Raw genomic sequence first — 16,154 nt, 5'->3', positions numbered from 1 at the left:
AGGGAAACTGAGTTCGGTGTGTGAAGGGGAGGGGGACGATTGCTGGCAAACCTTCCGTCGAAGCTTTGTACCGAGTGGTACGGCTGAACCACTCACACCTGGATTGTTGATTTGTTGATCGCGCGCACGGTCGGTCAACAACAGCTAGTCTTCGACCTTGTTCCTTGCTGTTGTCAAAGGTCTAAACTGCTTCATTGAGTTCTTCATTTCTTTTCTTAGTCTTACCCTCTCTCTTTCTTTATTTCTCTATCTCTTTCTCTGATCTTTCGTCGTTCTTTCATCATCATCATCATTATCATCACATCATCATCATCCTCTGCTTCTTCTTCTCTTCTCTATTTCCATCTCTCTTTCTTTCCTGCTGTATGCATGCGTGCGAGCTCAAGTGCGTGCGTGTGTGGGTGTTTCATTCTTATTCGTCTCGTCAGTTCTCTCCCTCTGTCTTCATCAATCAATCAATGTTGCTTTTGTATGTCTGTCGCTGTAAAAGCCTATTTTCGTACACAACTTGTTGAGGGCTTTATCTTCTCCGTTTCCATGACTGAACCGACAGAAAGTATAAATATATTTCTAGTTTTCATTCTGTTCAAAAATGATGGAATGCACGACCCGGTGTAAAAAAACAATCAGAACCACTTTGTGATCCGATGCCATGCGACCAATGTAGCCTCATTAGTCCAGGAATCACATTTTTAGCAGAATCTCACAAACTGTCAGCCATTCCAGACATTCTGAAACCTCTGTCTGTAGAATTTGCTGGAATAGAATGAGTTTTCGTGTTGTGTACTTTGGTTGGTGTGGTAAGAGGACAGATGGGGCCACTCCAACCCTCGCCCACTCTTTCTTCATTAGTCTAAAAATAGAGTTCTGACGTCACTAGAACCTAACAGACAAACAAATTGCAAAACGAAGAGACGGGTACCTTCAGGTGACTGCTCTGTTGTTTCCTGTGACTGATGTAGGAATGACTTTGTGAAACTTCTGTCACCGAGACTCGCGTGTTTCTACTCTGCGGAGCCCAAGATGAAATAATTATTTATTTGTGTCACTTAAGATTTGTATTTCTGTACGTCAGTCTGTCTTTCTGTCCTCTATCCTTTCAGTATCTATACATTTGTTTGTACCATGGATATCTATGTATGTTTTCATATACTATCACCGAGTGTAGCAATATCTGTCACACTAATACGAAAGCCAGTTCACACTATTTATCGGATCATGACCACATTTGACAATATTGTTTTCATGACAATACAACGGAGCATCTTTCTTTGAATGTTTATTAATAGTATGTTAGGGGTGGTTCCAAACTATGAAATGTTGCTGAGGATTTTTCTGAGGGTGCGTGACAGTGGAATAAACATCACAGTGAGCGAACAGGCAAGAGAGAGAGAGAGAGCATGAAGGAAGGCAACATCGCAATGATTATCTTTCACTGTAACGATCGGCGGGGCCCGCTTCCATCGATCTGGTCCTCGAGCGCACTGAGAGCTGACAGCCTGTCAGGAGAAACAACATTGCCTTTGTTAGTGTGTGTGTGTGTGTGTGTTTATGCCTGTAGGTATCAATAGATGGATGAATGCATGTATCTACAATGTATTTCTGAACAACAGGGGGATAAGGATCTTGGGGACATATGGGGAATGTAGGGTGGGTGGGGCTAGGAGAGACAGCAGTTTGGGGAAATGTGGGAGGACAACGCAGGTGTTGTTTACTGTAGCTGTTGCCCTTTTCAACTGTTGTCACTTGGTGTCCCTGTGGTCTGTCGTCCATGGTGGTAGTGGACTGTGATTGTTAGACCCTCGTGTTGTCCTCTTGTAGACTTCTGTTTTGTTTTAGGTACTATATTAGTTTCCCTAACCTTCAGTTTGTTTTAAGTTTTCTTTGCAATTGTTTTCCTGACATGAAATCTGTTTCAACCTGTTACCTTCTTTGTCTTTTGCCGTGTATAGGGCTCAGATGTTTACTGTATTTGTTGTTACCTTATCTTACTTTTGGTTGTGGTTCTGGTTGTGGACGAGTGTAAAGGCCCACACTTCCTAAGTATAATCTAAAGATATTTTAATTTATGATATGGTTGTGGCAGGTTAGCAGCATCATTAATTTATTTATGGCAAAGTTTAAAGGTTTTTCAGTTTTTATCAGATTTTAGGGGATGTTTTCCAGCTAGTACTTGTTTACATGAATCTTGAATTAGGATTGTTTGCCACCATTGTAACCACTAGCGACAATAGCATATTTCTTTATCCCTTTTATCAATATATCTGGAACGTCCATCGATCCCTATAACTACGTCATCTCTCTCTCCACACACACTTATATATATATATCCAGGGCCGTGCTTAGGGGCAGGCGGACGAGGCATCTGCCTAGGGCCCCGCGCTTCAAGGGGCCCCGCGCTTTTGATTGATATGGTAACTAGGCATATGGAAGTGTAGTCAGCCGTATCACATTCTCGTGTGATCGTGGCGTGAGGGCCCCGCACATGCCCTTTGCCTCGGGCCCCGCGGGGGCTAAGAACGGGCCTGTATATATCCATTCATCTTCCTATTTATTGATCGATCATTAACTTAGCAAAATTTCCAGAAAAAACTGTCAGAAGTAGCATACTTTCAGAAAGATTAATTTTCTGAACAGAAAAAAAATAATAGGTGTCAGTTAATAATTATAAATGAGTTCTAGGTCAGAGAGAAAGGGATTTGAGTGAAAGGAGTTTTTGAAACACAAACAGATGAAGACCAGAGAAAGACTAGGGGCTCGGAAAGATTTCACAGCTTTTCGCAAAGAAATGAGCAGGACCTGGCTTACATATGTGTGTGTGTGTTCATATTTTTAATGTCTCTAGGTGATTCTGTGTATGGGTGTGTTCTCATACAATTATTCGTGGGCATGCTGTACCTACACGAACAAGTAACCATGGCAGCTATACAGCCAACCATGGCATCTACAGAGCTGTATACCAAGACCTCAACAACAGTGTAGTATTATTTCTGAACTGTTAAATGTTAAATGATCTGTGTTTTACAGACCATAATAAATGTAAAGATCCTCATCATGAAATCATTTGCACGTGTCGTGTGTTGTGGTTGTCGTTGCAGGGTCCTGGCCACCATCTACAGCTCCAAAGTCTTCCGCCAGTGCTGTCCTTTCCACAAGGAGCTTCACTCCGAAGTCTTGGCGATAGTCAAGGTGCGAAGCCACTGGCTGCCTCTGTGATGGTGAATGTGAATGTAAATTGTGACTGTGATTGTGATAATGCTATTGTGACCGTGGCTGTCAACGTGATCGTACACTTTATTTGTGACTAAATGTGGTTGTGAATGCGACTGTCAGTTTGACTGTCTATGTGAGTGTTAATGTGAATGTGATTGGCCACAAAGCTGTTGTCAGACGATGTAGAGGAGTCCTCACTAGATGACTGGCTTTGGCCCCGCAGCCTGTGTCTGACGGTAGGATGTCGACAACATTGAAGTCAGCCCCACCATTGACACGTGGCTGCTTTGTCTACCAACAAAAAACAAATCTTGAGTAAATTCCTTCTGAGCTCCACCTTGTGGCCCTGGATGGTTGTACTAGTTTTCTGATGTGTTGCTGTTTCTTCTTCCTCTTCTCTCGTCCGTGCTTCCCAGCGTTCAGTGTTTTAGGAATTATTTTTATCGACGGACTGAACGAGGATACACACGTGCGCGCGCACACACGTTTCTCAAGCACTCTCTCTCTCTCTCTCAAACATTTCTCTTTTTCCAACACACACACCCACACTCTTTCTCAAACAGAATTAACTAAATGAACAAACGAACGAACCAGCCAGTCTGTCACTCAACGAGCGAACGAAGAAAGGAAAGAGAAAAGTGGGTGGCACGCGTGCATTGTCCTCCCCTGGGTCTGACAGTGGCTGTAAACGGTAGTCGGTCAGGCGAGGTAATCGTGACGGTTTTATCAGACGAGATAAAATAACGCCTGTCATCCTTTCTCTTCGCGGCCTGCCGCAGTCTTTCATTCACTCGCCGCTCCGTCTGCAGTCGCTGAGGCGGAAGCTGGTGTTAACCCTCGTTGACCCTCGCGAGCCCCGACCACAGACCTAACCTGACTCGCGGCCCGCAGGGTAATGTCACGGCGATGATGATGATGATGAGGAGGAGGAGGAGGAGGAGGGTGAGGATGATAATGATGAGGAGGAGGATTATTGATGACGGATGATGATGATGTGAGACGAAAGTTGATTCTCTGAGGATATTCGCGTTTATCATACTAAACTCGGGCTGATTATGTACAAACATCAGTTTCCAATTCAAAGTGTGATCCTTACATCATAAATCCCGACTTTCACTAAACAGGATACAACATGATTACAAATAACATCAAGTGTAACCCCGGTATTACTGTACTATGGGAAAGTCCACAAGAGGTGTTTGCTGGAGGAAATCAACACATCATCGAAGAATCGCCTTCTGACAGACAATCCAATGGCAAGGTTCAGAGGTTATGCTCTTGTTATTTCTGCGTGTCTGTGATGACCGAGGTGTCTCCAGGCCCTGCCATTCCTGGTACATCCTCAGCGCTTCCTATAATATGGTCTGATTGCTTTCTGAAGCCATTCCATCGATTCCGGGCTCAATCTCATGTCGGAGACACAGTCTAATGTCAGTTGTCCGACAGTTATTCTTCAGAGAACCTTTTGTCACAACCCTTTGGTCTTCGGCTTTCACACATAAATAGTTTACGAAAGGATTGAAAAGATGAAAAAAAAACCTCTTCATACCTGAATACTCTCGCACGGCTAGCTGGCAAAATGGAGGAAAAGAAGGAGTGGTGGACTCTACAAAGAATTAAAATTTTATATCCAGTTTTTATATTATTTATATTCACGCGCCATCAAAGACTAAGGAAGTGGAAAAGCCACGTGATCAAAGCTTAGCAACGATGTTTGTGGGGAGGGCAGACATGGTATCTGCCGGTCAAGCTTCTCTGCTACATCAGACACCCATCTGCTAGTTGAAGAAAGGGAGTTGTCTCCTCAAAGTCCTGGAAAGGCTTCGACCTTCCCGCTCCGAACTTGAACCTTCTAACCACACAGTCATGGCTCATCCTCCATTAAACATTGAGAATTGTCTGCCTCCTCCTGAATCCACTGCCTTGTGAGTGCAATGGACCTGGCACCCGACTGAGCATCCTTTGTACAGTCTGCCAGTCCTGTGGACCACCCTGCAATCATGTGGGGCTGCTCAGTCGGAAAGGCGAACACGTCACGGCTGACTGACCCCGCCTTCAATGGCCGGTAATGTTCCACAGCTTCCACTAAACTGGAAAAAAACGACAAATCAAGATGTCGGAAAACTGTCCAAGGGGAAGGTCTTGCACTAAACAAGGTGGACATTAAATTGACGAAATGCAATTACACGGAGACATCTGAGAGGTCAACTTCGGGACTGAATGGGTCTTTCCAGAAATTCTTTGGTCAAAAAACATGAAAGTTCGGAATTATTTTGCAATTTTCTGACAAAGATTTGAGTGAAAAATATAGTTAATACAGTTAATGGCGACAGAGCCGTGCATTGATGGCGAAACAACAACAGCTAATAACTGTATTAATTATATTTAGTTAGGCTAATAACTGTATTAGCTGTATTTAGTTAGGATGTCATTTACTTTCTTTTGATAATTTCTTATTTGTGCTTTATGTACCTGACTGACTAAATTGTTCAATGATTCATGTTAATGTTAATGTAATTGCTCTTCACGAGGAATTAAACTTTTCAGTTTCAGAATATTGGTGTTTGATCATGCGTGCCACTCTAATGATACTATTTATAACCTCTGTGAAAAATGTGAAAAATATTTAGAAAGTAAAGAGTTCTGACTCAGGTTTTCGGTATTTTTTTCACTTTGATTTCAGAAGGGAAACCAGGAATGGTATGAGCGGATCAACGGCTCTTGTCGATCTTTGCAAAAGGTATGTAATGAGAATATCTAGTGTGGATTGTCTAGAAGCATATTTGTCAGCAAGTGTCTTGATTTGCCTTAATTTGATACAATCACACATTTTTAATTTGACTACGATGTTGTGTGGAATGTAATCTTGTTTTAAGATGTAGTATTACATTGAATACCACGACAACATACACGGCTTTCGCAATCAGCAGAAGAATAAACACGAAGCTGATTGAAACTTTACAGCCTCGTGAATCAACAACTTGTGAGTGTTTACCTCTCATGCTTGTCCACACAGCGCTGTAAACGTTGCTTTAACGGCTTCTAACGACTTTTCGGGCACGTAGTCCATGGAAAAAAGACTGATTGACCTTAAAGGTCAGGAATGTGTGTGCCTATTGGAAGGCGTAGGAATACAGTTTATCGGACAGCTGATTGCCGGGCTTCTTAATGCCGAGCTCCAATGTGCAATTTCCTCTCGCTGACAGTCTCCAAAGCTCGGCTGATCCCGTCATAGCACGGGAATACCGTCTGAAATCTCGCCACATCTGTTCTCTCTCACGTCCACCTCCTGCGCCCTCGGCCAAATGAGGCCTGAACAATGAATGAGCTCCATTTGTGGAAATGGCAGGACATTGGTGCATATCTCATTGAACGATCTACATTTCTCGAAATGGCAGGACATATGTCATGACGATGTTATGTAATGTAGGTATAGTCGTACAATGTAGAGAAATTGTTCGAATATTCCTTTTTCACAAAATCAAAAAATCATGTCTTCACTGTTACAACAGAATCAGTTTTTAGAAACAACATCGTATTAGCCAATCGACTTTGGTGCCAAGCAATGATGTCAGTCAGAATCTGAAAACCTAATGATGACAAGAGACATGTCACAAAGGGGGATACAACACAATCGGAGCCTGGGGCCTTTCTTGCAAGAGGCTGTCAGTCCTGATGTCTTTGAGTGTGTGACGAGTCGATAATGGAGGAGGGAGCATTAGCTCACCACCACTCACCCCTCACCCTTACCCTCCCCGAGGGTGGCGACACCTGCCCTTCCCCATTCCCCGAGTACGAGGAGTAATGGCGACCCCGTGTCAGAGGTGGATCACAAGAAATGTCTGGGCTCGTGAAGTCTACCACGCTGTATGCCGATCAATGTGGTTTTTTTTTTTTTTTGAAAACAACAAACTGGGTTCCGACCCACAAAACAGAAAATGACATGCACGTGGCCATTTAGTCCCAAAACCAAACTGAATCTTTAGTTTTGGTTACCAAGAAGCTATTTCGACAACTCCATCAAAAGAAGCCATCATCGTAAATAATTCTGGGAGATTCTTCCACATCCCCAGTTTCCTGTCAGCCTCTATTTTTTCTAGACTGTTCTGGAAGCGAATACTTGGCATCTCTCTCAGCAGCCTCAGCAGGAAGTTGCCGGCCATGGACTGCTAATGACGTCATCCTGTTATCTCGTGTAACGGCCGGCCGGCCAGACAGCCCGATAATTCATTAAACCATCCAAACCGACAGACTGCATTTTCCTGTAAGTCTACAAATGTAGGTGAGGCTGAAACTGGGTGGTGGTCATTTGTGGCCTGCGAGTCACGTGATTGCCGGGGGCTGCTGATGACCTTTAGAGTCGGATTACATCTCTGTGTGACATCTACTGAGCAGACGGCAGTCTTTGAAGCACTCACGTGGTTTTGGATGCTGGTAGCTTGAAAATTTCTGTCATCTGGAGAAAAAAGAAAGACAAAAGAATGAACAGAAATAAGTTTAAACGCCCGCTTGCTTTGTATTCGTCAAAATTTTTGTACTTTTCGTAGTGCGAAGACAGATGGTTGGAAAAAATGGCATCGGAAGCCGCTCAGCCCAGTACCAGAGGAGAGTGGTCGTTGTTGTAGTGCACTCAACTCTTCATATTACAGGAAGACTGAGCAAAGAAGAGAGAGGGGGTGCTAAGGGAGAGGACCAGACTTCCCGCCACTTATTACGAGAGAATCTTCGAGGGTTTCGCTGAAGCTGTACAAGAATGAACTGACTTGCGGCAGGCGGAGAAATGAAAGGAGTGTGCAGCTTCTCCAACATTCCGGACGACGTGGAGGAGGATGCAGAACTGCAGGACATCAGAGAAGGGTGGTGGGCAAGATGCTGACGATCGAAATTATCGTTAATGACTTCTTTTCACATGGAAGGAAGCATACGGAGAAGAGAAGATCATGCTCGGTATGACAGTTTGGGGTGGATGGGAGGAGGAGGTGGTGCTCCTGAGCTGATGGATGGATGAAAATTAACGGCTTGATTACCTTTTGCATGCTTGACTTGCCACGGTACTCCTGGGTGCCTTTGCCTGCATCAGCGAATATATCCTTTCAACCATTATTTTTTATTTTATTTTATTATTTTTTATTTTTTATTTTTATTATTATTATTTTTTTGCTAGAAGCCGTCAGAGGGTTAATGTTGTGGTAAAGCTAATTAAGGTTGTTTCAGAAAGAAGAGGATTGCCTTCAAACTTTGATTGATCTGATCAACCATGTCAACATGGAGGTGTACCGCGCCTACCACTTCTACAACAAGCTGTTTGAACAGTGAGTGGTTCATCCAGTCTACAGCTCCACTTACCTCATTACAATACCTTCCTCCTGTATAAGAATAACGGCAAAAAATTCTTTTATTCCAATTTTAACTTTTCTTTTATCTCTAAAGATTTTTAATTCATATTCCTTTACTGACTTTGTTGGACAAAAAAAAAAGATAAACGGAATTTTTTGTTTTTTTTTTCTGCAGATACACTCACGTCCATTACTTTGGAGTAGTTTACAAACAGTTGGAAAAACTGGTAAGTTCCTCCCCTGGGTGCGTGTCTGGTATGTCTGAGACTTTGATGCACGAGCAGTAACAGGAGACATTGGGGTCGGGTCCTATCGACTCTCCTTGTCTTCTATCGAGCAACCTACTCCGCACCTACTCACAGGGTACCCAAGCTCACTCCACCCTTTGCCTTTCTCGAACCTTCCAGGCTGACAACTGCGTGTTTGTGTTGCACTAAATAGCTGTGATGGAGAAACTCCAAGTAGGTTGAGTTGTTTGCCACAATCGGTTAGCAAAACAGAAACACGAGCTCTGTGGAATCTTGGGATGGACGGCAATTTTTTTTTTTTTCAAAATATCCTGTCCTCGTCGTCCTTCAACTGTTGATGTCATCACGTGACACGGTAGCTGTGTGTCTCCCAAGAGACATTTTAAGGACATCGAAACTTTCTGAATGCAAATAAGTCACGATCATTCGTGACTGTCTAGAAATTTTATTCATTTACATTTTTTCCAGACTAGGTATTGTTTGCCAAATCCTCTTTCACTTTTTGCGCCCTGACAATCGTCGAAGAGTGAGGAAGAAGTATTGAGAACTGTTGGCCACAGTTAGTGGTTTTTTTTAACTATTTCAAAACCGTTAACAAAAACTTGAAGTTGCATGCAAAACTATGACAGTAATTAGGTTAATTAGGTCAAGTAAAATTACTACACAAACTAATCACAAATTTATGAATAATTTAGGGGATGGGGAGAGAGAGCCGGCTAGAAATATTATCAAACCTGTGGGTACCTGACAGTTGAAACATTAAAGAACCTGATGAAGGTGTAGTAGAGACTGGATGGAGGCTTCATCATTGATTGTTAACGCTGATTCATCAAAACACCAAAGGTGCTAGACGATGAGTGATGCACCTTGCCCTTTAGATGAGTTACAAGTGTTGAGGGAAAGGACAAGATAAAAATTTTAAATAAAATATAAAAAAAATACAGGTGGAGTTTCGTGACAATTCTGTGTGACAGCAGTTCTTCGATCATAAAATACCTTGACAGTGCGTGCAGACTTCTTGACACACTACTTGAGACAGACATTTCTTGAGACAGACATTTCTTGACACACTTCTTGAGACAGACATTTCTTGACACATAAACTTCCTGGGATACTTTCTTGAGACTGCTTGAGATGGCCACCATTCAAGACAGACACCCATTGATACCTACTTGAGAGACAAACCTCTTAACGGTCACACGGAAATTCTTGAAAGAATCCCCATCACGTGACTTGTACTTTGTGAGACAAACACTGATGTAGACAAGAAGTCTGTTGTTACAAACATTGTGTAGCTGACACTGTGTAGCTTCTTGTCATGTGCTAGTCATAATGTTAGTGTGACATGTATGTGACATGTATGTGACATGTATGTGTACCTATGTGACGTGGTCCTGTTTCCCCCCAGCTGTCAGCTGAGGTTCCAAAGACACTGGAGGAAGAGGTTTGTTGTTTCGCATACCTTCTCCGTGCTTTCTCTCCTTCCTCCTGTCTCTTGTCACCTGGTAAACATTGCAGCTTCATCGCAGGTGTCATCACTAAATAGTCTGGTCTGTGGCTCAGGACCATTAGTCCTCAAATGTTGTTACCATAACTACCAGCACACCTACCGATTCTGTTCACGTGACAAAGTATAGCTGACCACTTGTGTCAGAAATGTGGGAATGAAGTTTTGTCGGAAGGTGCACATAGTCCTTTGTGCTTTTACTTGGGTGACAAAGAAAGAAAAAAGAATTAAATGTTATATGATAGGAAACCAAGAAGTTTATTTTAGCAATATTTACACTTTCTTGCTTGCGATCATACATTCGTACATTTCCTTCTAACGAATATCATTGATAGTGAACAGTTGTCTGTTTATTTGTGTGGACAGATGTTGCTGCAATGTATTATTTCTCAATCATCAGTAATTCCTCTGCAGTTCTTTTCATTCTGCAGTTCATTCTGTCCAGTCTTTTCATTTCCGTTATTGTACGACTTCCATGCAAATCTGCACTAACAGCACCATTTCTGTGGTTGAAAATCTGTTTGTTCTTTCACTCTCATTTATTAATTACACTTTTGTAAGCATTGATTTACTAATTTTATTTGGAAGGGTTTCGTCAGACACCTTTACAAACCATTTTTCTACTTTTTTTGCTACTAACTTCTTTTGTCATTAAGTTAATTTTCCTGATTACTACACTGGTAATTTAATCACATTGTTTCCACTAATAAGATCGTTGTTTGATGGACAATTAGTAGCTTGTTCTTTTCTTTAAATTATTTATGACATCTTGGGCTGTTTTACTGATTATTTTAATTTAACCAATCAAAATGCGTTTCCTGGTTATGTTAGTGGTAGAACACTTTTATTAAAATTACAGTAGATTGGGTAGAAAACAAATTTTCCTGTGTGTTTGCATGGAAAGGTACTTTGTATATAAACTTCGTGTAAACTTCGTGTAAACTTCGTGTAAACTTTAGGCTTATTTCACGTCTGCCATTTTCCATCCAAAGACTGACAAAGCACCGACTTCTCAGAACCGTGTGTTTCACTTGTTAAATAAAATTTCCTCCAAAATCCTTTCTAAACTATTTTCAGAAGCTCGTCTTTGTTTTGACTTCTGTTCTCTGACATCTTTCTTATAATGGGAAGCAGTCTGGGATGCATTTCATCCTGATTGAACTGTGTGTGTCTGTTCTACAGTCTGTGTTTTGTTTTTTTTTATTTTATTTTATTTTACTGTCTTTCTCTCTCTTTCTAATGTTCTTGTCTTTATTCTTTTTCTCTCTTATTTGTAGTAATTGGTGCGTGTGAAATGCACGTGTGTTTTATTTATATGTGTACGTAAAAGAGAAAGTGTTTGCGCGTGCGTGTGTGTGTGTGTGTGCACGTGTGTTTGTACATTTGTACACGTGTGTACTTATTATTATCGTAACACGGCCTTAATATTGCATGGGTGTGTGTTTTGATACCCAGTAATCAGCTAAAGATTAGACACTTCATTTTAGTCTTAAAATTATGCAGATACCTTCCATCCTTCCTTCACATTGTGTTTAGTCTCCAAAGTTAAGTGTTTGATGTCGATGATTACTTGTGTCACGTGTTGCAACACCAGCTGGGAGAAGAACTGAACCAGGATATAGCCAAGATCATGCATCAAGCATCACTGTGACCACGAGCCGTCCGAGCTGGGAGCCTCCGCCACCACCATCAGCACCAGTCTCTTTGAACTGTACATGTGCCTGCAGGAGTTCGCCAGTTACAGCAAACACCTGTCCTCTGGGTACGTCACGTGACCCTCATACCCCGCCTCATGGCTTGTCCTGTAATACACCTGTATCCAGTTTGGACGAAGCATCCCTTGGCATGCGCACCTCTCTTTTTTGGGTATTGGTAGTGATCCAATCGAAACACAGTAAATATTTTTTAATAAATTCATTTCGCAGCAAAACTAGATGCTTGATAGTGATAGTTTTCTAATTAATAAATAGAATAATTAATTAATACATTAATATTGATAAATGAAATTTATTTGAGTTTTCATCATCGTCAGTTGGTTTTTTTTTTTTTTTTTTTTTGTTGTTGTTTTTTTGCATCCTGCTATGTCCTCCATTTTTCCGCCTCCTTCTTCCGCCCACTGTCCTCTTTTTATTCCTCTGCAATTGCTATTGTTAATGGAAATGTCTTCATTTGCGCTTTTTTTACTCCCTGATTCTGCTTGGCTTCACTTACACACACAAGATCCCCACACATCGCCAGCTATGTCCATCCGAGGTGGCCCCAGACCTGCCAACAGTACGTCACCAGAAAAAAGTATAAACCCTCGACACATTCGTTAGTCGACGTGTCAACACCACCTCAAACGATTTGCACACGGGCGTCACACTCTGTGGCACCGTTGTTGTGGTGACAGTCGCAGGCAGGTCGAAGATTCCAATAGTGTCTGTACAGGGTGCAACGACTGACAACAGGGTGAAGAGATAACGACAGTCTGTGGGGCGCGAGGGAGGTGGTGAGAAGAGAGAGAGAAGGTTGACATGACAGTGTAGGGCCGACACCTGCACCAGACACCTTGTTGTCATGGAAGCGCCTGGTGTTCACAGTACACCTGCTTGTGCCCGTGGGAGGTCAAAGGGCAGCAAGAAGTGAGAACAGAGGGATGCTGTGCACAGGCGGTTGTCAGGGGGAAAGAGAGACTGGGTGGAGGTGTGAATTATTTCTCGAGTATTAATGACAATCGCTTAGTGTAACTGGTTAGGACTTAATGAAAGCTCTCGTACAATACTTTAAGCACGCTTGGATGAGTCACACTTTCTCTCTCTCTTGTTTTGCCTACGTGTTGCCAGTTGCGAGCGATGCAGGTTCTAAATCGTGTTATTATCATCCTCCCTCTCACCCGTTGACCTCCATACAGTTTTGTTTTTTTTTATTTCCTGAAAAATGATATTTTATCATCTTCATTTCCTTTTTATCGTATTATTAAAATCAGCAACGAGGCTTACGGAAGAAATAGACTAGCGAGAGAAAAAAAACTGTTAATACATTCTGGGGAGCTCAACTATTGTCAGAGGCAGAAATAGTAATCTCGAGAAGATCACGAGGGCTTAAGCTTGACAGCATCCCAATGAAGTATGTGATCCACGCGTCACACTGGGGATCCACACTTCACTAGGTGATGCACACGTCACACAGAGGGATGCACATTACACTAGTGATGCACACGTCACACTAGGGAAGGAACACGTCACACTGAGGATGCACACGTCACACTGAGGATGCACACTTCACTAGGGTATGCACACGTCACACTGGTGATGCACACGTCACACTGAGGATGCACACTTCACTAGGGGATGCACACGTCACACTCGCACTCTGTTGGTGTCTGTGGTTTCAGTGACGCGCCCAGCCTGACCGTCACGCGCTACTACGAGTGGTTTCGCTTCGCCGTCAGTCGCTGGCTGCACATCGCCCAGCATCGCGCCGAGCGGAGGATCAGGAAGGCCGTGGAACTGGAAAAGGTCAGACTAATGACGTAGTGAGGTCACTGACCAACACTGTATTTAAGCAAACTCAGTAACACGCTCGTTCTGAGGCTGAAGAGCCTCGTCATCATTTCAGTAGGTACTTACCTCCAAGCTCTCTCACAAACTTTATTTCCAACTTTAAATCAGAATGCTTAATGTAACGACGAGATGATTGCTGTCTTCAAACTACGACCTTTGTTTTACGAAGTCTTTTTTGGCAGTGCTTCTTCGCAAATAATATAAAAGTTGTTGTTTGCAGCTCCGGGCAACGTATTTATATGAAACTGGGAAAGTATTTGCTGTCCACACACGATGTCCTCATAACCACCACACGCGCTAAACAAATTTTGGCGAAAAAGACATTTTTCGTCCTTCTCAAATAGCGTGTACTTTAACGAAACCCATGAAATGTCTGCAAAATTGTCCCTGCTGTCAAAACAGCGAATTCTGGATAACGGAAATTACAGTCATTCAAATTATTTTCAAAAATAACAGTGTATCAAGTTTCCGTCTTGAAGACGAGAGTTCGCTGTAACTCATTTCACAGACGTGTTGTTGTGATTCCGAGAAATGAAATATTTTGATCGTCTGTCAATCCGTCCTCAAGGAAACGCTGTGGGACATTGTAGATTGGCCAAGCTTGGGCTTCCTGTGGAATGGCAGTGTATGGGCAGTGTGTGAAATGATTTACACAAAGCCGCGACTGCAGTCTGACAAGTTAAGATGCCCTCGTGAGAGCTCAGTCGATTGATGTCGAGAAGTGATGACATGGGTTGTCAGGCAGCAACAGCAATGTTATCGAGCATCGTTGCCTCCGTGTCCAGCCTGTGGACATGCGCAGATGTTACAGCTCTCGTGGTATGTTAGTGGAATGTTATCTTCCTGGGATGTAACGGATTCAGAGAGAAAATAATTCGTGCGCACCCATGTGTATGTGAGTGTGTCCACGTGTACAAGTGCGTGTCCGTATGTGAATGTATGTATATGTGGAGATGGATGACACGGAGGTACCGCTGATGTTCATCGAGAGAGGTGAAGATGGTCCACATCTCGATTCAACTTGGATTTCAGTAAAAACTTCAATAAAGTAATCTTCCGTCTCCCTACACCAAAATCTCCCAATACTTATACAAATATATTAATTTACTCGTACGAATTTATTTACACGAAAAGAAACAGACAGAAATACGATGAGGGATCGAAGTAGGCAGGTAAAGTCACACACACACACACTGCAGCCAACACACGAACTCTCACGTGCACGCAATGCTCTTGTGAGCTCAAACACCAACGCTGCAACCTCCGTCGCTGTGGTTGTGGTTGTGTGAAAGAATTACACGACAGCAGCGCCCTCGGCTGGTGTGGTTTGTGAGAGCGAGGCTCATAGTTGCTGTGGCTGTGTGAGAGCGAGGCTCAGTTGTTGTGGTTGTGTGAGCGAGGCTCACAGCAGCGCCCTCAGTGGTTGTGGTGGTTGTTGCAGGTGGCGCAGGCGGACGCGGCTGTCAAGTACAGCACTTCGGCCGTCGACGTCTGCTGCTGTTTCACTCAGGTATCGATCTCTGTACGGCTGCCGCTCAATACCTGTCCCAATCGATACGTCACCTGACATCCTTGTTATGTTCACTTGTGTTTCTGTCTTGTCTGACTCCGGGGCTGGGGGACGACTCAAGGGCTGGGAGAGGGATTTTAGGGTGGGTCTAGTCAATAATGGAGGGACTTGTTTCTGGGTTGCCTAATGCCACCTAGCGATTTCTCGTCTCTCGCGTTGTTGACGAGAAGTTGTAAAATGTTTTGAAACGAAAACTGACAAGAATAATAACCGTGAAAATGTCCGCTTCCTGGGGTGGAGGAGGACAAGGAAGGAGGATAAGAGAAAAAAAAAAAACAATAACACGAGACAGTTAGTGAACACGAGACAGTCACATGCTGTCATAAACTCAAGCACGCACGCAGATGTATTGTGCACGCACGCACGCACTCACCGATACTCGCATAAACACGCAAATAAATATTCACGCAGTCAGACGAACCTGTGGCCAGGCAACTGTCCTTAGTACACCTCCTGTATAGCATCATGATGATGATGATGATGATGATGATGATGATGATGATGATGATGATGATGATGATGTACATAGCGCAGAGGAAGGAGCATGCTGTCAGCGCTTACAACAAGTAGGAGACATGGACAGAATAGGAAGGACGGAAGGACAAACAACTATGCAGACAAGTAATAACAGAAAAAAGTAGAAGACGCAAAGAGGAATCCGACAACAAACAATAAGGATGAAGATTGTCGTAAAACTGCAGACAGACGAGCAGGTGGACTAGTCAGTTGACTATA

The 16,154-nt window shown here is 43.0% G+C and overlaps 1 protein-coding gene across 1 annotated transcript in view; it reads left to right on the top strand.

Annotated features, from left to right (window-relative positions):
- Positions 1 to 16,154, top strand: part of LOC112561334 (BAI1-associated protein 3-like) — a 107,604-nt gene that overhangs the window by 78,660 nt on the left and 12,790 nt on the right. Inside the window, exons 14-22 of the mRNA XM_025233751.1 lie at positions 3,099 to 3,189; positions 5,897 to 5,953; positions 8,428 to 8,525; positions 8,725 to 8,776; positions 10,206 to 10,241; positions 11,899 to 11,951; positions 12,049 to 12,066; positions 13,681 to 13,804; positions 15,291 to 15,359. Of these exons, the coding sequence (XP_025089536.1) occupies positions 3,099 to 3,189; positions 5,897 to 5,953; positions 8,428 to 8,525; positions 8,725 to 8,776; positions 10,206 to 10,241; positions 11,899 to 11,951; positions 12,049 to 12,066; positions 13,681 to 13,804; positions 15,291 to 15,359 (598 nt within the window). The remainder of the gene's footprint in view (positions 1 to 3,098; positions 3,190 to 5,896; positions 5,954 to 8,427; positions 8,526 to 8,724; positions 8,777 to 10,205; positions 10,242 to 11,898; positions 11,952 to 12,048; positions 12,067 to 13,680; positions 13,805 to 15,290; positions 15,360 to 16,154) is intronic.

Source organism: Pomacea canaliculata, linkage group LG1 (genome assembly GCF_003073045.1).
Source record: "Pomacea canaliculata isolate SZHN2017 linkage group LG1, ASM307304v1, whole genome shotgun sequence".
NCBI classification, from domain to species: domain Eukaryota; kingdom Metazoa; phylum Mollusca; class Gastropoda; order Architaenioglossa; family Ampullariidae; genus Pomacea; species Pomacea canaliculata.
The sequence above is the reverse complement of the archived record's forward strand: the minus strand, read 5'-3'. Positions and strand labels throughout refer to the sequence as shown.